This window comes from Pelodiscus sinensis, chromosome 4 (genome assembly GCF_049634645.1).
Source record: "Pelodiscus sinensis isolate JC-2024 chromosome 4, ASM4963464v1, whole genome shotgun sequence".
In the NCBI taxonomy this organism is placed as follows: domain Eukaryota; kingdom Metazoa; phylum Chordata; order Testudines; family Trionychidae; genus Pelodiscus; species Pelodiscus sinensis.
In genome coordinates this window covers 20,858,640-20,886,204 of record NC_134714.1, presented here as the reverse complement: position 1 = coordinate 20,886,204, position 27,565 = coordinate 20,858,640, and the positions used below count along the sequence as shown (strand labels likewise).

The 27,565-nt window shown below is 46.0% G+C and overlaps 1 protein-coding gene across 1 annotated transcript in view; it reads right to left on the bottom strand.

Moving 5' to 3' along the window:
• Nucleotides 1–717: 717 nt before the first annotated feature.
• The window catches only part of LOC102454878 (exocyst complex component 3-like), a 131,607-nt gene continuing 104,759 nt past the window's right edge, over nt 718–27,565 (bottom strand). The window contains exon 11 of the mRNA XM_075926505.1: nt 718–3,362. Coding sequence (XP_075782620.1) covers nt 3,350–3,362 — 13 coding nt within the window. The 3' untranslated portion in view covers nt 718–3,349. The remainder of the gene's footprint in view (nt 3,363–27,565) is intronic.

The window sequence follows — 27,565 nt, the reverse complement described above, 5'->3', positions numbered from 1 at the left end:
CAGCCTGCAGGTGAGGGGCGAGCCCTGGCAAAGGGCTGAACTGGGCAGAGAAGTGACTCTGCACTCCTCCCCTGACCCCCGCCCGCAGCGCTGCTCCGCTCCCAGGGAGCTGCGAGTCCCAGCGCCGCTGCCCTGCCAGTGTGAACGCAGGGCACACAGGGATGTGGTGGTAGGGTGGGTGAAGGAGGATATGGGGGCAGAATGGGAGGGGGCAGGGGTTGCACTGAGGGATATGGAGTGATGCAGGGGGTCAGGCTGTGGGGGGGGGGGAGATCATGGGACTGAGGGGAGCAAGGCTGGAGCAGAGGGAAGCTGTGAGGGGGGGATACAATTTTACTTTGCAGAAACTGAACTTCCTTTTCTTCTTCTTCTTTCTTACTTGTGTGGTCCCCAAATGATTTTTCTGTGAGTCAGTGGCCCCAACCTAAAAAAAGGTTCCCCACCCCTGCTATAAATAAAGAAAAGCAACAAATAGACTAGTAGCATTTAAAGACTAACAAAACACGTAGATGGTATCATGAGCTTTCGTGGGCGCAACCCACTTCTTCAGATGACCAGAGTATTGAAACCTTTTGCGTTGGACATAAATTAATATTTTACTTTGTTTAAAATGAAGTTTGAGAAACTAACATGAGAAAGTTAAAATGCTTTATCTGTTTAATCATTAAAATTAAACCACTCTTCTTAGCTGCAGCTCGTTCAGAAAATATGGTCACCGTACCCAGCCTTCCCCAGCCTGCCGCCGGCACGTAGATCCATAAATAAATGTAAACAAGTTAAATCTTGGCACACCACTTCTGAAAGGTTGCTGACCCCTCTCCTATAAGTTTGTGTAGCACCTAGCATGGTGGGGCTCAGCCTAGGTGTAACTGAACTGCACACTTTGAATAAGTATAATCTTTTTGAAGATATCATTAATTCTTGTTGTTCATGCACACCCTTGTCTCCAGTTTGTATTCTTGTGTGGCTGAAAGTACAGTTCTCCAATATAGTGTCATCATCTATACTTCTAGGCCCAGACCTTGCTGTCATTGAGGTAGGTTGCTAAATTTCCATGGATGCAGGCTCTAGTTGTTACTGTCACAAACAAGAGACGCTAAACAATGAGCACTTGGGCCACAGGGATCAGCCACCATTTCACTGCCACAAGTTACAATATTCCCCTCCTTAGAATGTTGTAACTTGGCGGTCACAGCCTCATTGGCCCTAAAGGAGTAAACAGCACTGTCAGCCATGCTCTCAGAAGTATAGACAAAATTCCAGTTGAAACTATGTGAATTATACTCATTTTAACAAGCATCAGACCCCAGAGAGCATGACATGCAATCATGGTCAGTCAACATGGCAGAAAAAGCAACATCATAACAAAGATTGAAATGTGACAGTTTATGGGCCAGTCAGGACTGTCTCCCCCAGCTTCAGTGTGACGGAGTCTTGCGTGGGCCTAGCTGGGTGTCAGCGCCTTCCTATCACCAGCTTTTCAGCTATTCAAACACTCTCCTCTGGTCTGTCTTCATCTTGCAGTTAACAATAGGTACCCTGAGTCCCCTGAGATCGTTCCCCTGTGAACTCCCATCCCCAAAACAAACTACTCACAGACATACCAGCTCCTCCACACCCAAAGGTACAGTTTAGCCCAGTTTACAGTTTTATCTTAAACCACCATGTCCACTCCTGTGAACCACGCAATACTTACACTCAAACTAAAAGCAGGTTTATTTAAGAACGCATAAAGATTTAACTAGAAATGTAAGTCACAAAAACAAATTATTAGCATACAAGACAAAAATCACTATGTAAACCTAGATCTATACTTATCCATAGTTATCTTTCCTAGTAGTCAGGCTGTTGCAGAGTTGGCTGATTTCCCAAGAAGTAAGATCCAAATATTCATGAAACATTGTCCCTCTACAAGAAGCTCTCTCATTGAAGAGCACTTTGCCCACCATCTATGTACCAAAAACAGCCTTTGGTTTCTATTCACCGACACAGCAAACCCTTGTCTTATTATAAAGTTCCTTTTTTCACTTCAGGTGGTTTTGGTTGTTTGCCTTTGAAACTAATGCTTTCCCATTGAATGCCCTAGTTATGTACTGTGCAAGGCAAAGGACTGAGCCAGGCACTGCACCACCAACCAATCCAGGGTGATAGCCCCATCCCTACTGGAATGGGTCAGCACTGAGATGCACTGTCCCCTATTGACTAATTTTTACTCCAAGTGCATAAAATCATACTTTAAATATAAATACATTATCCCCTAAAATATTACCTATACGTGCATTCACAATGATTACAAATCTTAATAGGTTATGTAGATAGCTTTAGATACTTTACATATTACTTTTGGTGCATAAATATCCTTTGGTTTGGTGTAATGAGTTTATCAGGCCTGAGGAGAATTTTTTGCAAAGAGCAGGGGACATCTTTGCCAAGATGTCTGTCACAAATGCTAGACCAGTTAAGGTTGCAGGGGAGACCATATTCCCAGTGTCTCTACGTTTCTTTACTTGCTTGCAAATTAAAATCTGGAAGCAACCCTAATTTTCAACATTCACACATGAATCCTCATAGCATCTATTAGCTGTTATGAAAGTTTATACCCCACTTAGCCAAAGCATGTTTTGCTTCATGTAAACAATTTTTTGCAATACTTGAAACTGTCTATATTTTGGTTTATAATTGTGTTAGTAGCTAGAGAAACATAATGTCAATTAATGTAGGCCTTAAAATACATATTCCACTTAAATAAATGCTTGAAGGAAAACAGCCAATCTAAACACAGGCGGTCCCGACCTGCGATGTGATTGGTTCCTTAGGAAGCATCACAAGTTGGGGGCATTGTAAATCGAACCCTCACTTACGATAGGCACCATGCACCATCGTAAATGTGGGCCAAGGACGTAAGTCGGGGGGTTTCGGCCCCTTCCGCACTTACAAAAATTGTAAGTGCAGGGGGTCGGAACTCAGGTGGTTGCATGTCGGGGATTTCCTGTATCTGAGGAAAAGGGTCAAATCATTTCTCACACACATTTCACATGATATGAGCAATTACCTTGTACAAAGCCCCTTATAAAATCTTTATTTTCAGCTTCAGTGAGCTGAGGAATAAAAAAGTCTTGTAATTTTATTGTCTGATCTGACACTTATAATGGCATTGTTTACACATTGGCACATTTCATATGCACTGTCAAGCCACACTTCTCAAGAGACATAAATAGCTTGATTAGCTATTAACACAAATCCCAGTATTCCTATAAACTAAATAAAAGCAACGTCTATCATTCGTAGTATGGCTTGTTTAGTTGCTAAGGTTGCCAGGTGTCCAGTTTTCGTCCGGACTGTCCATTATTCAGGTCCCCTGTCTGGTAAAAAAAAAAAAAATATGGGACATGTGAAATGTGGTGTGGAGAGGGTGAATAAAGAAAAGTTATTTATTAGTTCCCATAATAGAAGAACTAGGGGTCACCAAATTAAATTAATGGGTAGCAGGTTTAAAACTAATAAAAGGAAGATCTTCTTCACACAGCGTGTAGTCAACCTGTGGAACTCCTTGCCAGAGGAGGCTGTGAAGGCTAGGACTATAACAGAGTTTAAAGAGATGCTAGATAATTTCATGGAGGTTAGGTCCATAAAAGGCTATTTGCCAGAGTATAGAAATGGTGTCCCTGGCCTCTGTTTGTCAGAGGCTGGATATGGATGGCACTAGACAAATCGCTTGATCGTTGTCTTCGGTCCACCCCCTCTGGGTCACCTGGTGGCGGCCACTGTCAGCAGACAGGCTACTGGGCTAGATGGACCTTTGGTCTGACCCAGTACGGCCGTTCTTATGTTCCTGCTTCTCTTATGTTTCTGTTCTTATGTTCTCCTGTTTTTTTGCTTAACAACTTGGGTCTCCCCTTTTTTTTTCTCAACAGAATTTTTTCCCAGGGTTTGTTTGTTTTTTGCGTGGGCGGGGGGGTTTCAGTATTTTTTGTTAAACCATCTGGCAACCCTATTTAGTTCCCATAGGACAGCGGTTCCCAATTGCCAGTCTGCAGATTGCTGGCTGCCCAGCTACAGCAGCTGCCAGAGCTGAAGCTGGCTGTTTTTTGTGGCTCAGCTCCAGCAGCCGTGGTAGCTGATTTTTGCACTAGGACTGAGGCAGCAGCAGGAGGAGGTGAATGTAGCAGGAGGTGTCTCCCTCTGTCCTCTGCAATAGTGGCCCGGCCAGAGCTCCGCGCTCCCTCCCCTTGCCCACACTGATGATTTTGCCACTGGAGGTGCTGGGGCAGCAGCAGGAGGAGGCAGAGCAGGAGGCACCTACCCCGCTCCTCCCCATTGGTAATGGTGGCCCAGTTGGGACTTCATGCTCCCCCACCCCCACCCATGGGGGTGCAAGATGTACTAGGGGAGGGGGATGTGAAGGAGGAGGGAACATGCAGAACACTAATGGCCACTCCCCATGCCCACACGGCAGTAATGGCCATGCCCTCTAGAGGGGGCAGTCTCCGTCTCTGGGGAATGCAGTGGTGGGGAAAAAAGGTAAAGGAGTGTTGGATGAGGGCATGGTGGGGTCACAGGGCAAGAGGGTGTTGGCATGAGCTGCAGGAGTCAGAGGTTAAAGGGTCAATGGGTGCTTGGGTACAGGGGTGAGGGTCAATGGGTATTAGGCACCAGAGAGCAAGGGGCTGGGTAGAGGCTAGGTGGAGAGGAAAAATTTATTTGTATATTTTTGCATATTCATTATTTGCACAATGAATATGCAAATATGCAAATAAAATTTTGCCAGTCCTCCAAAAGTTTGAGAATGGGTTTGCTGGTCCGTGGCATAAAAAAGGTTGGGAACTAGTGCCATATGACATCTATTGATGTGGGCATGTACCTACACTTGTAAGGTTACCAGATGATTTTCAGAAAATACCGGACACATTTGATCTCAGATGGGGGTGGGGACTGGCTGGGAGGGGAGCAGGGTTGGCCAGGACGGGGTTGGGAGGAACAGAGCTGGCAGGGGGGGAACCGGCTAGTGAGGAGCCGGGCTGGCCGGGAGGGGGTTGAGGGGAGCAGGGCTGGCCAGGGTGTTCCCAGACCAGAGCATCCTGGTTAAGGGAGGTACAACCTGTAGCTTTCTTTGACTTTGTGAACAAGTAGATGTGGTAGATCTTGCTAAAGGCTTTTGATACAGTCTCACATGATCGTCTCATAAACAAACAAGGGAAATACAGCCTAGACGGAGCTACTTATACATCCACTTACTATAACTGGTTGGATAACCATTCCCAGAGAGCAGTTATCTATGCAACAGCATATCAAGTGGGGTCCCACAGGGATCAGTTCTGGTTCTGTTCAATATCTTCATCAGTGATTTAGATAATGTCATAGGGTAGGTCTAGACTACATGCCTCTGACCACAGAGGCATGTAGTTTAGGCTACCCGCCCAGCATAGGGAAATGAAGCGGCGATTTAAATGACTCGTGGGATGAGGTTTACGTAGAAAGGAGTCTGTGCAAAGTATTCTGGGGATGGGAGGTTATAGTGGATCACCAGCTAAACATGAGGTCAACAGCGTAACACTATTGCAAAACAAACAAACATAGCTCCGGGATGCATAAATAGGAGTATTGTAAACAACACACAAGAAGTAATTCTGCTTTATTCCATGCTGATAAGGTCTCAGCTGGAGTATTGTTTCCAGTTCTAGGCACCACATTTCAGGAAGGTTGTGGACAAATGGAGAAGGTCCCGAGGAGAGCAACAAAAATGATTAAAGGTCTAAAACTCATGGATGTATGAGGAAAGATTGAAAGAACTGGATTTAGTCTTGAGAAGAGAGGACTGAGAGGGGACATAAAGTACATAAATGGTTGTTACAAGAAGGAAGGTGAAAAATTGTTCTTTTAACCTCCAAATATAGGATAAGAAGCAATGGGTTTAAATTGCAGGAAGGCAGGCGTAGCTAGACATTAGGAAAAACCTCCTAACTGCCAGGGTAGTTATGCACTGGAATACATTTTTTAAGGAGGTTGTGAAATCTCTGTTACTGGAAATTTTTAAGAGCATATCAGATAAATGCCTGTTAGGATGGTCTAACACTTAGTCCTCTGCACTCAAGGCAGCACCAGACTAGAAGACATATCAAGGTCCCTTCCAGTCTATGCTTCTATGATTCTATGCTGCTTAGACTTTTGGTCTATGTCTACGCTGCAAGGTTTTTGTGAAAAAACCATAGGGGCTTCTTGCGCAAGAAATTCATGTTGCCTGTCTACACTGGCCTCTTCTGGAAGAGCTCTTGCACAAGAGGGCTTCTTCCTGAGAGGGAGCATCAGAGTTCTCGTGCAAGAACACCTGATTTTCTACAGTACAATGTCAGTTTACTTGCGCAAGAATGCACGGCCAGTGTAGACAGGCGGCATGTTTTGCGCAAGAGCGGCCATTTTCATGCAAGAATGAGCCAGTGTAGACACAGCCAAAGTGTCCTGACATTTAGGACCTATTATATTCAAAGGTACACCAATTTAACTTTAAATCAAGTTAAAAACCAATCTAGTTAAGATGATGCAAAGCTATAGGTGGATTCTCATCGCCTGATTTAAATCTAGTTTGCCAGTTTAATTCAGCCCAGTTCCATACCAAGTTAAACTAAACCAAGCAATAAAATTCAGAGTGTCCACACATGGTCTGATATAATTTTTAAATGGATCAGTTTAAAATTTCACCGTTAGTCAAACGGGTGCAGGCTGCAATATAGACAAAGCCTAAGTGTCACAATGCAATAGAATAGCCACCCAGCAGCCTAGCAACAATAAAGTAAATTAATTCAAATCAACCAACTAAATTAGCTGATTAGTGCCAATGACTGTGTACTAGGGAATCTTCATGTTTTCTAGCTGCACGGACAAAGGCATAACTTCAGTTAATGCAAAAATTATGCCAGTTATACATTATAGCAGCCTATGCGCAACCCTCACTGTATTACCTAGCTACTCTTGATATAATTTAGATGAACATCAAACACTTCACACACCCAGGGAGAAAATGACATCATGAGTTCACACCACTAATCACCAGAGATGAAGAAAATGTCAAAAGCAGACGGGAGGCTAGAGATTCAAGGTATGACAGCTGGCAAAATCCTGCTCAAAGTGGTACCTTGGAAAATTTTAGATCAGGGGTCTCAAATGCCTGGCCTGTGGGTCAGTCCCAGCTGGAGTGACTGTGCAATCTGGCCCAGAGGGTGTGCCAGTCTGGATTGCGCATTTGCTCTGGCCGAGACTGGCCCATGGCCCAGGGGTTTGAGCCCTTTGCTTTAGACAGAGGCTTTAGTGTGCTGATTACACACATGGTGGCTTGTATGCGACACCCCTTATTATGGCCCTTTTCAAATATTGAATATATCTTGTGTCATGCCCTGTAAGAGACACATCAAAATAGGCAGCCACTTAATCTATTGCCTTTATGAATAATTTCGCACTGCAGCTTTTCGAACAAAGAACATTGCTCCTGCTGCCATCACCAATGAAGCAGCCCAAGTTCCACAAGCCTAAGAAAAGCCCTGCATCTCACCAGCTACATTGCTATGGAGATGAGTATGCACCTGTAGAAATGTGTGGGAACAAACATAAATGCCAGTCTGATCACATGTGTCCTCTGGGTGATGGATCCGAAGGCTGTGTAATGACACTGATTAAGCAGATGAGCTGTAGAAATGTGAACATTCCTGATTGCGTGTTACAGTCTCTCTGGGGTTTAGAAATCATTGGGTAACACTAACATTAGAAATTCTTCTTTTTTTATGATCAGCCTGGAGTTCTTCTCGTTGTTCCTATGACCCAGCCTGTCAGCTCCTCCACCACCCTTCATGTTCCTGCATATTACAATAGACCCGAGGCACTGTGGCTTCCTGTTCTTTGATCTTTGAACTTCTCCAATTCCTTCAATGGCTCTCTGAATCCTCTCATTAGTCACATTCTGCTCTTTTTCACTCTCCTGCATTGCTCTGTTTCTGTCTTCAGCCAGATCTTTCTTGCTGATCATCCATCTCTACAAACCCTTCTTCTCTTCTCTTCTCTTCTCTTCTCTTCTCTTCTCTTCTCTTCTCTTCTCTTCTCTTCTCTTCTCTTCTCTTCGTTCTTGCCTCCTCTGCTACATGGGCACGCCAGTATCTGCCACCACCACTTGTCTCACATCACAAGCTCTCCAATGTTTTCCCTGGTTCCCCAGTGACTTACCACCCTTTCAGCATGGGGAGTTGTTGATGTTTGCAGTCAAATCTCTCTGCTCAATAGCTCTAGTTTTCCTTGATGCTCTTTGCCCTTCCTTTACCTTGTTACTGTTCCCTCTAAATATTTTAATTGCTTCTGTTGCTTACCCAGTTCTGGCTTTTGTCTCCCCATGGATGTTTTTTGAATCCCCCTTAGCATTCATTAAGAGTACTGTAGTTTTTACCCCACCTTACGTGTTCCCTGTGACCTTCCCAGTCGACTCTTAAACCATTCCCCCATTCAGCCTATATCTATAACACAGCCAGGCATACAGTAAACTGTGTCTGAATACACCCTCTGCTTTAGGAGAAGGAATGAGCCATAAGCTCCAATAATATTGATCTAGCTTGGACAGAGCACTGAGACAAGAATTACTCCTGCTGGAGACCGACATGTTATCCAATCTTCAACAAGTAAAAAGAGTGACCTTTGAGCAAAAAAGCTGAGCTCTCCAAGTGCTCATTAATGTTGGAATGCCTGTGAGGGAAAGGAGATTAACTGGGAAAGGGAGGAGATACTATAACACAAACCATCTGAGAGAAAAAATATTGATCCTGGAGTCTCCCAGTCCTGCCAGATCCTAACCCACGGGCACCAACCCAACCCATAAACCCCACAGTTAAAAATACTGAAGGTTGACAGCTCAGCCAAGTACAAGAAAAAAAATGATTTTGTAAAAGCAGCTTCAGTGTCCCATTTCATAGGGGGCTTATATCTGCTAGATTCTGGTCACTGAGTTTCTGTCACAATCCCACCTACTCACATTCCTTTGGTATTTTTCTGAACTGTGCTTAGCACAATAAGGTCCTCGTACGTGGCTCAGGCTTCTGGGAGTCATGATAATAAATAAGAACGGAAGAGTCACTGAGTCCAGTCCCCTGCTGTCACAGGCAAACCTGTCACATCCCATTCATAAATGTATCAAGCTCCAGCTTAGAATTAGTTAGGTTGTTTGCCCCCCAGTATTTCTATTGGCAGGCTGTTCCACAACCTCACACCTGTGTTGGTTAAAAACCTAATTCCTGGTCTAAATTTACTCCTGGCCAGTTTGTACCCATTTGTTCTTGTACTAGCTTATATAGTTCTTCCCTCTCCCTGGTGTGTGTCTCCTCCCCCTCGGTGTATTTATCTAGAACAAGCAGATCCCCTCTTAGCCTTCTCTGTTTTGCTAGGCTAAATGAGCCAAGCTCTTTTAGTCTCCGCTGCTAAGAAAGGTCTTCCATCCCCTGCTCATCCTAGTAGCCATGCTCTGCCCTTATTTCAGGTGCAATTGATCTTCTCTTGAGCATGGATGACCACAACAGAGGAGCTGACAGCCTCCACAGGCTCACAGCTCTATGCTCCCAGAAGGGACAGGGATGAGGGCAGGACTGATGGCAGCCAGCCAAGCACAGTGCACCTTGCCTCTCTTCCAGCCCGTAGTGTTGTCTGGAGCACGCAGCACAATGCTCCAGCAGCAATTTAAAGGGCCCAGGGCTCCAGTCACTGCTGCTGTTACCGTGGCAGCAGTGTTGGCCGGAACCTCAGGCCCCTTTGAATCACTAGGCCCTGGAGCAACTAGGGTAGCCAGGTGTCCGGTTTTAAACCGGACAGTCTAGTATTTGAGCTTTCTTCTTCGGGAAACAAATTGAGAAAATAGAAATGAGAAAATAGAAATGTCTGGTATTTTCTAAATAGGATGTAATGTAGATTGTGATGCTATGTAAAATGTGTCCAGTAATTTTGTTGAAACCATCTGGCAACGCTAGGAGCAACTGTCCCCTTAACTCTCCACCCCTTCTCCCCCCATCGGCAGGCCTGGACCACAGTTACACACTGTATTCCAGATGAGGTCTTACCAGTGTCCTGATGGATGGCATTATTAATTTCTATTGGAAATATTTCACCTGATACATCCTAGACTCGCATTTTCTTTTTCACGATTGTATTTAATTAGCAGCTCCAACATCCTCTGATCAAATACAAATAATGTAAGTACATTGCAATCCTCATCAGCTTCAATTAAGTCTCAAGTGTTTTTTTAAAGTTTCTGAATCACTCTGAGCATGTTCTTCTAATTCCCATTTTTGTCATTTTAAGCTTATTTACAAAGCCCAAAATAAAGAAACTGAAATGTGGAAGATGAGCAAAAGGATGTGAACACCTACAGCTGCCTCTTTCTGTGGTATCTGAACTTCAGCCCAGCTTTGAAATTTCATTGTTATTTGGAAAAGTATGGCTGTCCAAATATCTGCAAAGTGACAGCCATGTTGGCTGCTTGTCAGCAGCCTGAAAACAGCACCCAAACAGGCATGAAACACAACAGCTTGAAATTGCTCTTAATTTAAATACAGATGCTGTTCAACCTATTTCATTTCATAAAAGTGTTCCATCTTGGAGACATGCTCCACCAGGAACCAAGATCATAGATGTTATTAGTGCAAGCCCATTCTCCAGCATGTGGGACACACTTTCCTGTTAGGTGTCAGGCATGCTGGGAGCAGCTGTTTCCAGAGGCTGCACCTAATTAAAATGCCGGTGTCAATGGATTTGACCCAGTTAATAGCTTCTAAAGACCAGTATTTTTCCCTCTACCCTTAAACTTTATATAGGGCTCCTCCCTTTTCAAGCTACTTAGCTGTCTAGTTGGAACTGGGGGCTGCTGGTACTGCTTTAATGGGGCTCAGTCCTGTGGTCCCCTTTGCATGAAAGGGCTGTAAAGCCAGCATTAGCCACCTCCTTCCCCCTCAGCACCTGAAAAATAATCCCCGCACAGGGGGACCTCTGCACCTCTTCCAAAGGAGCCCTTGGTTCTGAGGGCATTCAGGGGTGGACCAGAAAGTGGAAGGGGGAGATGGTTAGCAGGAAAGGACATGGACCACTGCATCCTCATGGTTCTACAACTCAGCAATAGGGACCATTGTATTAGTGAAGCAACTCAGAGTAAGCTTAGCAGTCACAAGGAGGGCTAAATCAGTCTCTGGCTGCACGTACTATGGGCAGCTGGTAGAGAGGGGAACCACTCCCCTCATCCCAGTGACTGTTCTAGGTTTCACTGGGAACAGGAGCAAACTAGTCATTAGAAAACCATTGTATGGCACAAGCAGTGAGTGAGCACAAAAAGGGCCTTTGCACCAAGGCAGCTGGAAAAACTGAGTGACCCATGAGAAACAGGGCTCCATAAACAGAGACTGCATCAAAGTCAGAGCAGCCTTCAAAGCTCTCATGGCGTTTATAGCTGTGTGCAAAAGCCTTTTGTGGGTCTTTGTTTCACCGCTCAACTCAGGATCCCCTACTAATCTATTCAAATACCGCAAGGGCTAAAGTGATAGTGTGGAATGTGTGAACCGTCCACATATTCCCCTCTTGTTTGATTTGCTTTCCCTATTAAAATCTCTCAAGGAGCTCAAGTTGCTCTTATGCAGGAAACACTTCTCCAGATGAGCACGTACCGCATGAAACCCACAGCAGTTTGGTTAAAGAGAGGTCAGACCTGTTTTTGCTCGAGAAGCTGAAGTATGTTGTTCCAACTAAAAAGTCAGACTGGCAAAGTAGTTAAAGAAGTCAGCCCCAGTTCTCAGTTCTACCATGATGCTCTGATGAGGACTGTGACTGCTACAGCCTGCAGAAAGGCCAAGGCGTTTGCTGGCTATGTGATTCAATGCAGATAATCCATTTAGGTATTAAAGAACAGAATCAGATAGATATTTCCTGGCATTCACTTCCCTGAAGAGCTTGTCTGGATACCTCGTGCTGATGAATGGTCAAGTGCTTTCTCCTTTATTCTGAATCTCTGCTAATGGAGCCTAAGCACATTTGTGCCAAAAGTTATTTATCATTTTTATGACTATAATGTGCACTAAGCTAATGCAATGAGTAGTCCTCTGGCACCTTAGAAACTAACCAAAATATATAGAACCGTGCCCGGGAAAGCTCATGAGTCTATATGTTTTGATTAGTCGCTAAGGGTAAGTCTAGACTGCATCCCTCTGTCGGCAGAGGGATGCAGATTAGGTAGGTCGACATTGCAAATGAAGCAGGGATTTAAATATCCTGTGCTTACTTTGCATAAAAATGGCTGCCGCTTTTGCCGACTCAGCACTTTGTCAGCAAAAAGTAGCAGTCCAGAGGGGGATCTGTCGAGAAAGAAAGCCTTTTTCAACAGAGCCTTTATGCCTCCTGCAAGGAGGTTTACAGGATCTGTTGAAAAAGGCTTTCTTTCTCAACAGATCCCCCTCTAGACTGCCGCTTTTTGCCAACAAAGTGCTGAGTCTGCAAAAATGGCGGTCATTTTTATGCAAAAGTAAGCACGGGATATTTAAATCCCTGCTTCATTTGCAGCCAATGGGAGCCGTGAGTCTCCGTGGCCACAGCGCCGGTAAATAAACAAACCAGGGTGGCCAGTTAATGTGTTTCTGAGAGTGATTCCGTGGAACACTTTTGGAAACACTGATCTAGATCATCCCTGACAGGTATTTGGAGATTTTTAAGAGCAGGTTAGACAATGTTGGAGATTCCACAACCTTCCATCAATTTATTCCAGTGCTTAACCACCCTGACAATTAGGAAGTTTCTCCTAATGTCCAACCTAAAACTCCCTTGCTGCAATTTAAGCCCATTGCTTCTTGTCCTATCATCAAAGGTTAAGGAAAATAATTTTTCTTCCTCCACCTTGTAACGACTTTTTAAATACCTGAAAAAAGGTTATCATGTCCCCTGTCAGTCATCTCTTTCCAGACTAAAGGACTCCATTCTTTCAGTCTTCCCTCAAAGATCATGTTTTCTGGATCTTTAATAATTTTTGTTGTTCTTCTCTGGACTTTCTCCAATTTGTTCACATCTTTCCTGAAATGTGATGTCCGGCAGGGGGGACCTATAGGTGTGGGATGGGGAGTGCACAAAGGGTCACAATGGGGCTGACTAGAGGCACTAGGGAAGGGATGGGCAATAATTTGGGAAAGGGGGCCACTTTACAAATTTCAGAAGTGGCCACGGGCCAACCAGGAAGGGGTAGAGCCTCAGAGGAAGGGTGGGGCCTTGGGCGGAAGGGAGGGGGTTGAGAACTACCTGCTAGGTACAGTGACCTTATTTTCTGAACCACCAGCAGCTAGTAAGAACAGTTTAATTTAAATTATGAAACAGATTAAATGTTTTAACTTTCTCATGTTAGTTTATCAAACTTCATTTAAAATAAAGTAAAATATTATGTCCAACACACAAGATTTCGATGTTTTCTTTATTTATGGGGGGGGGGATCCTTTTTGGGTCTGGGGTCACTGACCCACAAAAAAAATCATTTGTAGACCACACAAGTGAGAAGCAAAAAAAAAATCTTCCAAAACCCCCCAACGCTCACTGATGTGGCCCCAACTGAGACACCTCACTCCTCTAGTGCCACAACCTCACGGGGTAAGGGGAAGGGAAAAGGAAACTGAGGTTCAGGTCTTCCCATTGGTCTGATTTACTTTTCTGGGGTTCTGGAATTAGTGGATTTTATGGACCTCCTTGGGCTCTGGGGTAGGGACAAAAATGAGGGGTATAGTGTGTGAGACAGGGTTTCCAGCACGTTGGATAGGGATGGGGTGCAGGATGTCGGAGGGAGCTGGGGTGCAGAAGCAGGCTGGGAGTAGGGTGTCTGGCCAGACAGAGGGAGCAGGAACAAGGAAGGGTGCAGTAGCCAGGAGAGAGGGTGTCCGAGCAAGCTGCAGGTTCTGGGTCGAATAGGAGTGACAGGATTGGGGTGGGTGGGTCTGGACATGAGGGGGAGCCTTATCTGGCTTCGTGCTCCCTTGCTGCAATGGCTGCAGCCATGAGGTCCCAGAGACAATGCTGCTGTGGCCACGCAATTCAGACCTGCTGAGTGGCTTTTGCCCACTCCTGCACTAGGGCAGTCTGGTTGAAAATAGCCCCCCGGCAACCCTAGAAGAGTTTGGAGGAGACACCAGGAAGGCAGTTTGTGTTTACATGGCTAGAATGCGAGCTGCTGTTTCAACCACTCTTTTTAAATAGTTTTCTTAATAAACAGTTTACATCTAGAAATATGGATTCCTCTCATGTTATTACTCAGCCTGAAGTATGTGAAACATCTTTAAATCCAAGGGTTAGTTACAGACCACAAACATCCCCTGTTTAGTGCTTTACAGGCCACAGCGTACTCGCTCACCAATTTAATTTCATGTTACTCATTTTGCATGACCAGAAAAGGTTACATTTTCAAGAATCTAACCTGCGTGCTCAGAAACCTTGATGTGGATGCATGTGGCCTGCACCACTATTAGACATGGGCCTGAGCTGCAAAATTCATATCTGAGCACAAATAGCAAAGCTATCCCTAGCACCCAGAAAAAGCACTTGGGGTATTTGTCTGCTAGAGGAGGCAAGCTGAGCCACAAAATCCCAGTCTGGGTCGGATCAACATTTGCCTACAGAAGGATGCAAGGTTTCTGGCTGGTACTCACAACCAGTGCAGGCAGTCAGGCAGCTAACTACTCCCCTTGTGTACAAAACACTGGCTGGGCACCACATCTGTCCTTTACAGAGGCCAGTCTGTGGTCAAATTCTTTAAATAGTCATGGACACCAGCACAGTCTAAACAAACTGATGGTCAGAGTCAGTTTAAACCTTCAGCAGCAGCAGAGCACAGAAATAGGACATCTGCCATTAAACTGTCACAACACAGGTCTTGAGAACTACAACTGCAGATTTATAAGTTCACCTCACTATTCTATATAGGCCCCAGTGCCATGAAGAACAAGACTCTACCTTAAGCTCAGCCCAACATCCATCCACGTGTTCCAGAAAACAAAGGCCCTTTCAGTGCTAACCAGTCATAACCAATAGCATTGGCTAGTCTGTTCCAAGAATAAAACATTTTCTATTGCTATGTCTAGACTACAGGGTTTTTTTTGAAAAAAGGGGCCTTTTTTTGAAAAAACTTCACCTGTATCTAGACTGCCACAGCGTTCTTTTGAAATTAGATCAAAAGAACGTAGTGGTTTTTTCGACAGTGTTAAGCCTCATTTTACAAGGAAGAATGCCTTTTTTTAAAAGAGCTCTTTCAAAAAAAGGCATTCTTGAATGCAAACGGCTTTTTTGAAAGAGAGCATCCAGATTGCCTGGGTGCTCTCTTTCGAAAAAGCGGATTGCTTTTTCGAAAAAAGCTGTGCCTGTCTAGACGCTCTCTTTTAAAAGAAGCTTTTTCAAAAGATTCTTTCAAAAAAGCTTCTTTCGAAAGAAGTGTGCTGTCTAGACGTACCCTATGCGACAGGAACAGGAGCTATGCACGTAAAAGTCTCTACACCAATTATTCTCTCCCCAACGCAGAGACAAATGTCGACACATCAGGTACAAATCAATCAATGGAGAAAAAAGTAGAAGCAAGGAGTCCAATGAATCCAACCTGTAACTGCAAAGCAAAATGGCTTCACATACATTGCACACTATGGAGCCCTGGGAATGAAGTACCTATAGGCTATACCAATGGAGGGCAACCTGTGAACCATTGGAGTTCTATGTGTGGCTCCCCAGAAAGTTTCCTACCAGTATCAGTAAAGTGACACACACATAAAGCAAAAGCACATGCAGTGAGGTGTGTGCTGATTGCACACAATGTTCACTGTGAGAGCCATGTGCTCCCGCTGAATCATAGCAGCACTTTGATTGAATGCAATCAGCACACCCAGTGGGAGACAGACTTGGTTACTACGACCTTGCAACTCACTGAGGTTATGTCTACACTGGCGGGTTCTTGTGTAAGAACTCTTGCACAAGAACATGTTCATACTGCCATGTGCTTTTGTGCAAGAGCATCCATGGCAGTGTGGACGCTCTCTTGCGCAAGAAAGCTCTGATGGCCACTTTAGCCATAGGGTTTTCTTGCCCAAGAAACCCCTGCCGCACATCCACATTGCCTTCTTGCACAAGAGCTTCTGCTCAAGAGGGCTTACGCTGTTAGAAAAGAGCGTATCTCTTGCGCAAGAAGCCCTCTTTTCTGATGCCGTACTGTAAATCTTCTTGCACAAGAGCGGGTGGGAAGTGTGGACACTCTGCAGTTCTTGCACAAGAGCCCACCAGTGTAGACATTGCCAGAGATGAGGGAAGGGACAGAATGCGGGGCACCTGCCCCTGAGACCACACTCAAAGCACTGCAACTCCAATTAGTTGCCACACCTGACTATGGGAACTGCTCCCAGTTGATAGATTGGGATGGGCTGGAGGCAGCTGAAAGGCTAATTAACTCATTAGCCCAGAAGGTGCAAGGAAATGGGCAGGGGAGGAAGAGAGCGAATTGCCTGAGTAGTGAGATACTGCTTAATTAGCCTAAGGGGCTGAGGGCTGCATGTTACTATTGGGATGGGATCATATGTAAGTAGGAAAGGACATGGTAAATACACTGTGAAAGGTGTTTTGCCAGGAGAAGGTCTTTGAGCTATTTGTGGGCTTACAGCTTGAAATTCCACTTAAAGAAGGTGACATGTGAGCAGAGCTGAAGCCCTCACTCAAGTCAGAAGACACAGTCTGGCTTCTGACTCCCGAAGAGAAGTTATAAAAAGTCAGGTGCTGAGTAAGTTAGAACGTGGGTTTGGGAGAAATGTGGTGTTATGGAGATGTGCCTGGGTTGGAAAGCAGAGTGCTCCTTCTTGCTTTTTGATAAGGGAGAAGAAAGGTTATTTAGGAAGCAGCATACGAATGTCATATAAAAACAAAAAGGGTGAAAGGATGTGGCCTATAAACTGTTGAGGAAAGTATGTCTGTTTAAGGAACCCCGGGTGTGGGTGTGCTCTCCGCTTCTTCCCTCCCTAGAAACTGTTTATTATAGAGCTGATCACAGTCAAACAAGGAGAGAAGGATGACGTGAATCCCTTGGTGGGATTGTTTCTGAGGAATGTGCAGCTGCACAAGTTTGGTTTCTCCTCCAAGACAGCAGTTCTTCAGTCATTTACACTGAGCATTGTATTTAATCTATAATTAAGCTCCCATTTCATTGGCAATATTACAGAAAATGCCAATTCTGCAATGGTAGGCCTCCACCACTGTCATGGGTGAATGGCTGGCACAGGGAGGCCCCTCCCTCATCTCAGAGCATGGGGAGGGTGATGCACCAAGTAGGTGCACCAGCATCTCACAGTCCTTGAGCAGACAGCCTGTAGCTCCTGAGTGCAGGGTGAACCCCTGTCAGCAGATGGTCAGGGCAGCGTGTGTGTGTGTGTGTGTGTGTGTGTGTGTTACACCCGAGTCTTTAACTGCTGGGACACAAGGCCCCGAGAAGTTTAACATCCGTGTCTTTACCGCTAGGACCGGGGTCCCGTCACGGAGGGCAGCTGACAGGCTGACAGACGCCCCAGAGTTTATAGGGAAAGCTTATTACATCTCAGATTTCAACTGCTAGGATACAGGATCCCTTCGCAGCGGGCAGTCTAGAGAAGACTGAGAGATGCCCCAACGGATCTGTCCTCTGGAAGTGACACGATCCAAAACGCCCAAGCTCTCCCTATACCTGTCCCTTATGACCAGCTGAAGTTCTTTTAAATTGTGCTTGGTTCTGTTACAGCAACTGAAGGAATAAGGTTAAAACTTAAATGGTTACAGGTTTATTAAAGAAGCTTATAAACCATATGGTTACAATGGCTATTGCTCTATTTCTTAACTGCTAGCAAATATAAATCTTAAAAATGGTTACAAAGAAAATAAAGATAGAAAATAGAAATAATGGTACCAAGTGACAGCTTAATCTTTAAAGAGCTCTGAGTCTATGTGGACCACATCCAGGTACAATTTTTACCCCCTTCTGTGCCTCTCGACTCGAGCGGGTCAAGCCAGGGCTGGTCCCTCAATTCCTAGGAAAGACTAATATGAGGTGGGCGTCCCCGTGGAACCTCGGGAGGTCAATCATCTAACCCGACCAGCAGATAGATGGTAGATTGACACTCAGAGTAAATGTGCTGCTGGACCCATCTTTATACCCATAGGGGCCCGTATCCTCTTTCTTATCTAAGATGCCAAATTGTACTGGTCTGTCTTTGTGGTGCCAGTTCTTACAAGCAAGTTTCAAATTAATTTACACTTGCAAGAGAGATAACTAAATTGTGAGTACTGGACATTTTTTTTTTTACTGGTCGGGAGATTCCTCCCCCCACGGACGGCTGTGTGTTTGTATCAATATGGGTTTCAGTCAAGGGCACTCCTTGGCAGCCTCTTGGTCAGCAATTGGCGTATCTCTGTTTACAGCCTTCGGGGTCACAGCAGCCTGCATATCTGGGTCTTCTGTTCAAGGCTTACTGCTCTGTGGGCCCTGTGTGCTCCAGGCAAGCAAAAATGGATGTTACAGGGGGGTTCCTGTCTGGCTACAACCCCCTCAGACTCACCAGGCAGTGGGGGAGTAGCCCCAGTGCCCCTCAGCTCCAACTCTTGAGCATTAGGTAGGAGGCCCATGGGCTGGCTGGGGCCACCCAACTGGAGGCCATCCCAGGCATAACTCCTGGCCATGCTAGGACTGGGATGTCTCCCTGAAGAGGAGCAGCCTGCCTGGACTGGGGTCAAGGGGCAGGACAAACTTTAGGAGGCTTTGGGGAGCAGTGTGGGCAGGACCATGCTGGGTGGTCTGGGGAGGCATGGCCTTCTCCAGCCTATGCTGTGTGCTGCCCATGACTGCAAATCACATTGGAATTGGGGGGAGGGGGGAGGGATAGCAAATCACATTGGAATTAGGGGAGGAGGGATAGCTCAGTGGTCTGCGTATTGGCCTGCTAAACTCAGGATTATGAGTTCAATCCTTGCAGAGGCTATTTGGGGCAAAAAATTGTCAGGGATGGTACTTGGTTCTGCTGTGAAGGTGGGGGACTGGACCTGATGACCTTTCAAGGTCCTTGCCTATCTCCTAGAACTGGAAATCTTAGTTAATCAAATAGTATCTCAGTACAAGACATGTCTTTGCAAAGCAAAGACTGGGCATGAAGGTGGAGTGGCCTGCAGGAATGTTCAGTGTAAAAGACTAAAGTAACAAATCAATTTCTACAGCAATTGCCTTAAATATTTTAATCTTCTGAACTTTAGATTGTACTTTTTTTTTTTAATGATTGTAATACATTTGCAGTAAGATACCTGGTTATTAAAAAAAAAATTAGCCAGCCTAATGTGTTTATATTGTTCTAGCAAATTTTTCTTAAACAAATACTCTGGCTTTTCGAAATTACCACTATGAATAAAGGTCCATTATTATTATTTTTTCCACAATTTTCTATGTCATGTCCCTAACTCAGACATAATTATTTGAAGATCATCCCATGATTCAAGAAGGCCTTATCTGTGATTGATGTCTCCTCCGCTACTGACAGCTGTAAAGGAATGCACCAATAACCCAAGTAGATTAAAGCTCTGCATTGTTAAAATACTTAAGAGGGTCCAAATTCAAGCACTGTGCAAGTGTGTGTGGAGATGTACTCACATTGGTACTGAATGTGACTATTCCTATGGGAATAAATAAAAATCGTCAGGAAATGCGTTCTTTCTAAAAGGGAATCCTCCAAATCCTGAAGCCTCCTGATACTACAATCCCCTCTGCTACAATACCTTGTTCTGATTTTCTGCATGTCACGGCTAGCCGTGGCAAGTTCTCATCGCTGCTGCTAACTGGCTAAAACTGTGCTGTGCAACTGAGTAGGTGTGTTATCCTGTCTCACTTGCCCAACTGTTTGTGTGTCTCACCAGTTATGACTTGTTTTTTGGGCCTTTCCCCAATGAGTTTATCACTTACGTTGATACAGCACCTACCTTGTAAGTATGGCTGCAATATAAATGCTAACTTAGAGTGGGAGAAATCCTAGGAAAAGCAGGGACCTTGAGAGGTCACCTAGTCCAGATCCCTGTGCTCATGGCAGGACTAAGTAGTATTATCTAGACCATCCCTGACAAGTATTTGTCTAACCTACTCTTAAAAATCTCCAGTGATGGAGATTCTACAATCTCCCTTGGCAATTGATTCCAGTGTATAACCACCCTGACAGGAAGTTTTCCCCAATGTCCAACCTAAGCTTCCCTTGTTGCAATTTAAGCCCATTGCTGCTTGTCCTATCATCATCACAGGTTAAGAAGAACAATTTTTCATATCCTATCTATACATGAATTGAACTTGTGGCATCGCAGTATGACAGTGCCAGATTTTAATCACTTGGTGTTTTAGTTGCAGGCATTCAAAGACCCAACTTGTTCTTTCTAGTCTGAGTATGTGCAAAGGGAATATTAAAGGACACCAGGCTTTATTGATGTTTTTTTGGAAACTCTCCAGAGTGGAAGTATTCTGCTGATGTGTGTGTTTTTAAATGCTTTCTACATCATTACCAGGAAACACCAGCACTTTCAGCACCAATTAATTCTGATTATCTTAACAATAGCCAGGAAAATTCCTGCCAGGAACTGGAAATCTGAACATCCTTCACAACCCAGTAGAATAGCTGAATCAACATATCCCTATTTATGGTCTTCAATTAAAAATTAATTTGAGATAATTTCACACTTATTTTTATTATTCACCCAGACAAGATTTGCAACTTCCTTTCATCCTTATTTCTTCCCCTCTTTTCTGCTGACTCACGGCTTTTTCACTGAATCTGGGTTCATGTAGGATGGGATAGGCAAGATGATAGCCTGTGGGACAAAGCCACCTCACCCAGCCTTTCTATCCGGCCCGCAAACCATCCTGCCCGGACCCTCCGGCACAGAGCAAGCCCTCACCACTCAAAGTGGCTGACTGCTCTATCTAGCTCTCTGTGTCATGCATGGCCAAGGGGGCGGGAAGGAGGGGGGCAACATAATCTCTCAGCTCCTATTGGCCAGAAAAGAGCTGCAGCCTTGATTCTAGAGCTGGCTGTATTGTGGTGCCAGCTGAAATGACTGATGTATGATTTGTACAAAATGTAAAAGGTGTTCAGGGTTTGGCTGTCACAGTGATCGCAATGGAATACCAACATGAGCTTGTCTATTTTTAAATATATTTTTAATATAAGGGCATTTCCCAGTGATTTCTTCTGCCCTCTCACTCATTTCCCTTTACTCAGTTCCTTTTTATTAGCATCTCTTACTTTCCCTGCGGTTCATGAGGTGAATAAACCTCACAAGATTCTCCAGTGAGTTTTCTGTTTTTCATGCCGCCACTTCTCCTTTTTTTCCAGTCCTCTTGTGACTGGTTCAAGTCATGCAGAGACTCTGGCACAGTTTTTCAAAGAACCAGATGTTTAAAAGTGCCCCAGGCATCTGAAGATAGGCGCCTAATGAGATTTTCAAAAGTATATAGGCACTTAACTCCAGCTATTGACGTTGTAACAGCAACAAAAATGGTTTGATGGCCCAAACAGACTGGTTACAACACATCTCTGGCTGTTTACATTGCAAAGGAGCTAGAGAGAGCAACTTAAGACCCTGAGTTCCTGGAAAATGCCTTTCTGCTATTGCAGGTCTAATTGCCACTAGCTGATGTAGTTTCTAGAACAATCTCCTTCCTGGAACACCTAAAGCTTTGTTCTGGTAAGTGATCTGTTTATCAGGAGGCTTTAGATAAACTGCAGTCCTATTGTTACCATGATTAGCTTTGGCTTGGTGTTATTTGTATGTAAATAATCTTTTCCAAACAAGAACATGCACTTTATAAACTGCAAAAACAACCTGACAGGACGGTGGAAATTCCAAGCACCATGACTAACCACAGAGTCTCACTAAGAAGGGAAAACTCATCAAAGGCAGGATGGGAAACTGTTACAATTAAGAAATTAAACTGTTTGAGATACAAGCTTCCTGCCTGGTCTCACTTCTGCTTAGTGTGCTGAAGTCTCATGGACTCTAAACCAGGAAATTAAGCTGCTTTGGTTCAGGTTTTAAATTTGGGAATCCATCTGAATCAAAAAATGAACATTGAAGTCAGGGGATACAGCCCAAACTGCCCCAACTCTCTCCTCCCCACCCCGCCACGTTGGTATGCAACTTAGTCAGATTTTTATACTACCAGCTTTTGTGCAGCTCGAGACGTGAAGCAAGGATTCTCAAACTTATTCATATTGTAGCCTATGTCTTAACATGGCTGTTACATGAGCCCCATTCAGAAAGCCAAGTTCCCCTCCTATTCACAACTAGCCAATTAGCCCGTCATAAAACGGGATTTTCAGGTCTTCTCTCCTGAGCATTCTCGCTCTATCTCTATCTCTCTCTTCCTACTGCTTCCCTCCCACCCCCCAGATCTCCTCCGCCTCCTGCCTCTCTCTCTCTCTTTCTTTCTCTTCTCCCCCTCCTGCCTCTCACTCTCCCTTTCTCTTCTTCTCCTCCTCCTGCCTCTCTCTCCCCTCTGTCTCTTCCCTTTCCCTTCCCCCCCTGCCGTGGCGCTTGGCTGAATGCTGCCTGCTCAGCCAGGCTGCCGCGAGGGAGGGGGCAGGGCGGTGATGTACACGACTGGGGCTGGGGATCCCTTCCCCTTCCACCCCGGGGGAGCCCAAACAATCCCTTGCGCTGCTGGCTCCCCCAGCAGCCCGGCTGAGGGGCACAGCACTCAGCTGAGCGCCACAGCGGGAGGGGAAGAGGAGGGTGATGACGTACACGGCCCCACCCCCTGGCTGTGTACATCACCGCCCTATCCCTCCCTCTGTGGTGGCTCGGCTGAGTGTTGCGCGCTCAGCCGGGCCGCCGTGGGGGAGGAGGGGCGGGGCAGCGACGTACACTCAGCGCCATGGCAGGAGGAGGAAGGGGGGGTGGTGATGTACACGGCCAGGGGGCCGTCAGGTCTGTTTCCTGCCCCCCTTCTCCTGTCCAGCCCCACAGCCCCCGATCTCCCTCCCCCAGCTCTGCTTCCCACCCCCTCTTCCTGCCGGCCAGCCCCACTGCCCCCCCGGACACCGCCCCGCCAGCACTGCTTCCCTCCCCCCTTCCTCCGGGCCCCCCCATCCTTCCCTACAGCCCCTGATCCCCCCCCAGCTCTGCTTCCCACCCCCTCTTTCGGCCAGCCCTGCCCCCTTCCCCTCCCTGCATGGCGCCCCCCCTCTCTCCCCCCCCCGTGGCGCGCTGTGCTGCTCCCAGCTGAGTGGCGCTCCCACCGGGCCCCAGCAGGGCAGCAAGCAGCAGCAAGCGGCCCTTTGGGGTCCACGCTCCCCATGCGTGGGTAGCACAGACCCCAAACAGCCGCTTGCCGCCCCGGCCCGCTGAGCAGCGTTCCTGCCAGGGGCCAGCTGAGCGGAGCTGCGCTGCTCAGCTGGGTCCCGGCGGGGGAACAAGCGGCAGCAAGCTGGCCCCTGGCGGGAGTGCCGCTCAGCAGCCCGGGGTGGCAGGTGGCTGTTTGGGGTCCGCGCTCCCCACACATGGAGAGCATGGACCCCAAAGGGCCGCTTGCTGCCACTTGCTCCCCTGCCGGGACCCAGCTGAGTGGTGCAGCGCTCGGCCGAACCGCCAGGGAGGGAGGGGAAGTGGGGTGGTGCGCTGACGTACACGGCCAAGAGATGTAGCCTTGTATGTCAGCGTCAGCGTTACAGACACACAGACACTGGGCTACTGTATATATGATTGCATGTGGCACCGCAAACAGCAGCTAATACAGAAAAGTAACACTGAGAAATTATTTAATGTATTTGCATCTGTCATAATTCCATCAGTGCTCCGCCCTTTCTGAAAACAATTAGTGGCCTGCTTTGCTTTTGCTCTCCCTTTCCCACCCGTCCTGATCCTCTCTCCTCTGTAGTTGTTCCTTTGCTGACTGGTTCCCTTCTCCATTTACTCACCATGCTCCATTTGTTTCTGAGATCAGCCAAAGTTCCTCTATTCTGCTTTAGCTGGCTCAGGTGCAGGGTTTTGATGAAACAACCCACCCTCCACTCACAAAATAAAAAGGCAGCACTAAGTTGGAAGAGGAGAACGGCAAAGCAGTCCACATTGTGCGGTGCTTGGGTGACAACTGCAAAGATCTGCATGAACAAGCCAGCCAGAGCAAAGAGGGGAAAGAGACCAGCAAGGCATGGAAGCCCAGAGATAGGCATGGGGCATGATACCAGAAGGGAAAGAGCCGTGTCCGTATTCCAGACTGGGAATGGCCTGTTACTTGATTAGGAAAGCAAGAAAGTTGCTCACCAGGGTCATTGTGGCTCCTCCACATCCAAGGAAGAGAAGGAAAGATAACAAAAAATGTAAAACAGAAACACTATAATCTCTCCCAGATGCTGAAGATATCCCTTCTGGCTGGTTCCAGCCCCATTCTGCTGGGATGGCTTTCAAACACAGCTAACATTTCTTCCTAAAACACTGAACAGGCTCCAAGCCTTGATTGGACTCTGTGCAGATGACTGCAGCATACTCTGGAGTTTGAATTTTGAGGGAAGAATTCTCCTGGTGTCTGAGGCAGCGGGCACAGCATGATACAATGTCCACTCCCTCTTACTGACTGAAGAAGCAGCTAGCCCTGTAAATTCCATTGTATTGCGAAGAACTTAACACCAAGAAATACTTTGTAAAGAATGGTACCCATGAAGCTATCCTCCCATGAAAGTTCCAGGTTCCATTTCTCATTCACACCAAGGCCTCTTTACATACCATCAGATTTTAACAGGGGACAGGTGTATAGTGCCATGTCTACATTTATCGGCAGATCAATGCTCCAGAGGTTGATCTTCTGGCATTTGATTTAGTGGATATAGTATAGACCTGTAAATCAAACGCTGAGGGCAGCTGGTGTGTGGTGCTCTTCCTTTTGTAAGGAACAAAGGAAGCTGACAAAAGCATTTGCTCTCATTGGCCTCCTGTTGTGAGGAAACATGATTTAAGATGCGTTGACTCTGGATATGTAATTAACATATCTAGAGTTGTGTAACTTAATTTGATTTTCCACTTAGTATAGGCCAAGCCTGAGTGAGATAAAGGATAAAAATCTCCATGGCTCCTAAATGGAGCTTTCAAGACAACCCTCAGCACATATACAAAACATGAAGACAGTGGCACACGCCAGTCAGTGCATCTCTAGGGTCCATATTTCCTCTGTAGAGTTACTACAGAGGAAAGTTCCTGTAGTGGTCTGAACACTGGGGCTAGGAACTCCTGGATTCTACTTCCAGTTCTGACAATGGTTCCCTCTATAGCCTTGGAGAGATCACTAAATCCCCTGTCTCAGTTCCTACATCTATGAAATGGAGACACCTACCACCCTAGGGCTATGTCTACACTGGCATGATCTTGCACAAGAACTCTTTTGCGGACTAGTTCTTGTGCAGAAACTCTTCTAGAAGAGAGCGTCTACACTGGCATGTGCATTTGCACAAGAGATGTGCTTTTGCGCAAGAGCATCCATGCCAGTGTAGACGCTCTCTTATGCAAGAAAGCTCTGATGGCCATTTTAACCACAGGGCTTTCTTGCGCAAGAAATTCATGTTGCCTGTCTACACTGGCCTCTTACGCAAGAACAGTTGCACAAGAGGGCTTATTCCTGAGCGGGAACATCAGAGTTCTTGCGCAAGAAGCACTGATTTCATACATTAGAACGTCAGTGTACTTGTGCAAGAACTCATGGCCAGTGTAGACGGGCAGGAAGTTTTTGCGCAAAAGTAGTTGCTTTTGCGCAAGATCACACCAATGTAGACACAGCCCAGGAGTCGTATGAAGGTGACTAACACCCATTATTTATAATACCAGCAACAGAAAAGAGTCAGGCTACTAAACTAGTAGCTTCCCAGAGCCACAGAGTTATCTAAGAGTTATTACAGGAGCACTAGGAAATTATAAGGGGTCCCTTTCAGGTTCTGCCAAAGCTCTATTGCTCACACTTATTCCTGAGGTTAGAAGGTGAACTGGAAAATAAAACAACACTCACTTTCATCATTGTCCTTTTAAAAATCTTTCTCTCCTACTTTTTCATGTTGCCATTAAGGGAAAAAGACTAATGATCTTAATCTGGAGGAGGAAATATATGTATACACTATAATCAGTCATGTCCCTTTTGGTCAGAAAATCCTGCACCTTCCTGTCCTTGTTCAAAGAAGTTCTGTTTGTGTGTAAAAGTAGAACTGTTCCTCACGTTTTTTAGGATAAACAAGGAACAATAAGTATTTATGTTTCAGACATTCCAGACCTGTAATAAAAGGCTTTCTTGATTCGGTCCCTTCAGTCTACTAAGCTTGTGGGAAATTCCACTTTTACAACAGGGTTTTGGGTCACAGCTGCGGTCTGGATTTTAAAGAAGTGACAGGAAATGTGCAAGTCTTCAGTGCCCACAGACATCAAATGGGAAAATTTGGCTGCCAAGCTGAATTATGTAGTTATTTCTTGGCCATCCTGCTTCCTAGTTTGTGGGTTGTTGTGGTGCTGCCTAATGAGGACAAGAGTTTAAGAGAGATGCCACAGCTTGCCCCAGCCCTGCCCTCCAGCAGTAAAGTGGGTACAGGAGCCAGGGCTCAGTGCCATGTGGGAGGAATGAGATACTAAGGGAGGGTGATGTTTCATCACGACTTATGGAAAGGGTTGTAGCTGGGAGGACAGCCAAATGCTGAGCAAGTCTGATGACTAATGGCTAGTACAAAATACAGATGCATTCTGCAGGTGGAGTGGGAGATTATTTATGTTGTGATGGAGTCAGGCATTATTAACAGTTCTGTGTTTCCCCTCTCAGAGCTGAGGTGCAGTTGCACTGGAGATGGGAGGCAGGCAAAAAGCCTGATTTGCATTTAATGTCTCCTGTGAAAAGGGGTCAGTTCATGCCAGTGGGATACATTCCACAATGTTCTGGTATGAGAAATAACCACATTGTATGTTTACATTTGGCATTTTAATCAACTGTCGCTTACATTTACCACAGCTTTTACTGCTGCACATAAATTTGCAGGAGCTTGTGAAGCACACATGAAGGCAGGCGTAGCTGGAGAGCCGAAAGGACAGCGGGCATAATGTCTGTTCCTGAGAGTTCAATTGACTTTTCCTTTTTATGTTTCTTTACTAGAAGACTTACCTGGCGTTGCCAGGGTCCTGCCAGCCCCCTGCCTTGCAATGTGGGGAGTACAGCAGTCAAGGAGGAATGTGGGGCGGGAGGCAGGGCAGATGGCTGGGCTTATGTGTAGGGGTGTGAGTGAGAGTTGGAGGGTGAGGAGGAATTCAGGGTAGGGGGCTCCATTTGGCAGGGCTTTCTCTCCCCACCCCAGGTAGCTGGGGCTTTTCTCCTTCCCTCCCCCCTGGATGCCAGGGCCTTTTCTCCTCCCCCAGCCTTCCCAGCTGCCAGGGGCCTTTTCTCCCCTCTTCCAAATCCCCCAGCCACCAGGGGCTTTCTTCCACCTCTGGTGCTGCAGCCTAGGACCTGGGGGGAAGGGTTTGAGGCAGAGGAGTCACTTACCCAGTCTGGTGG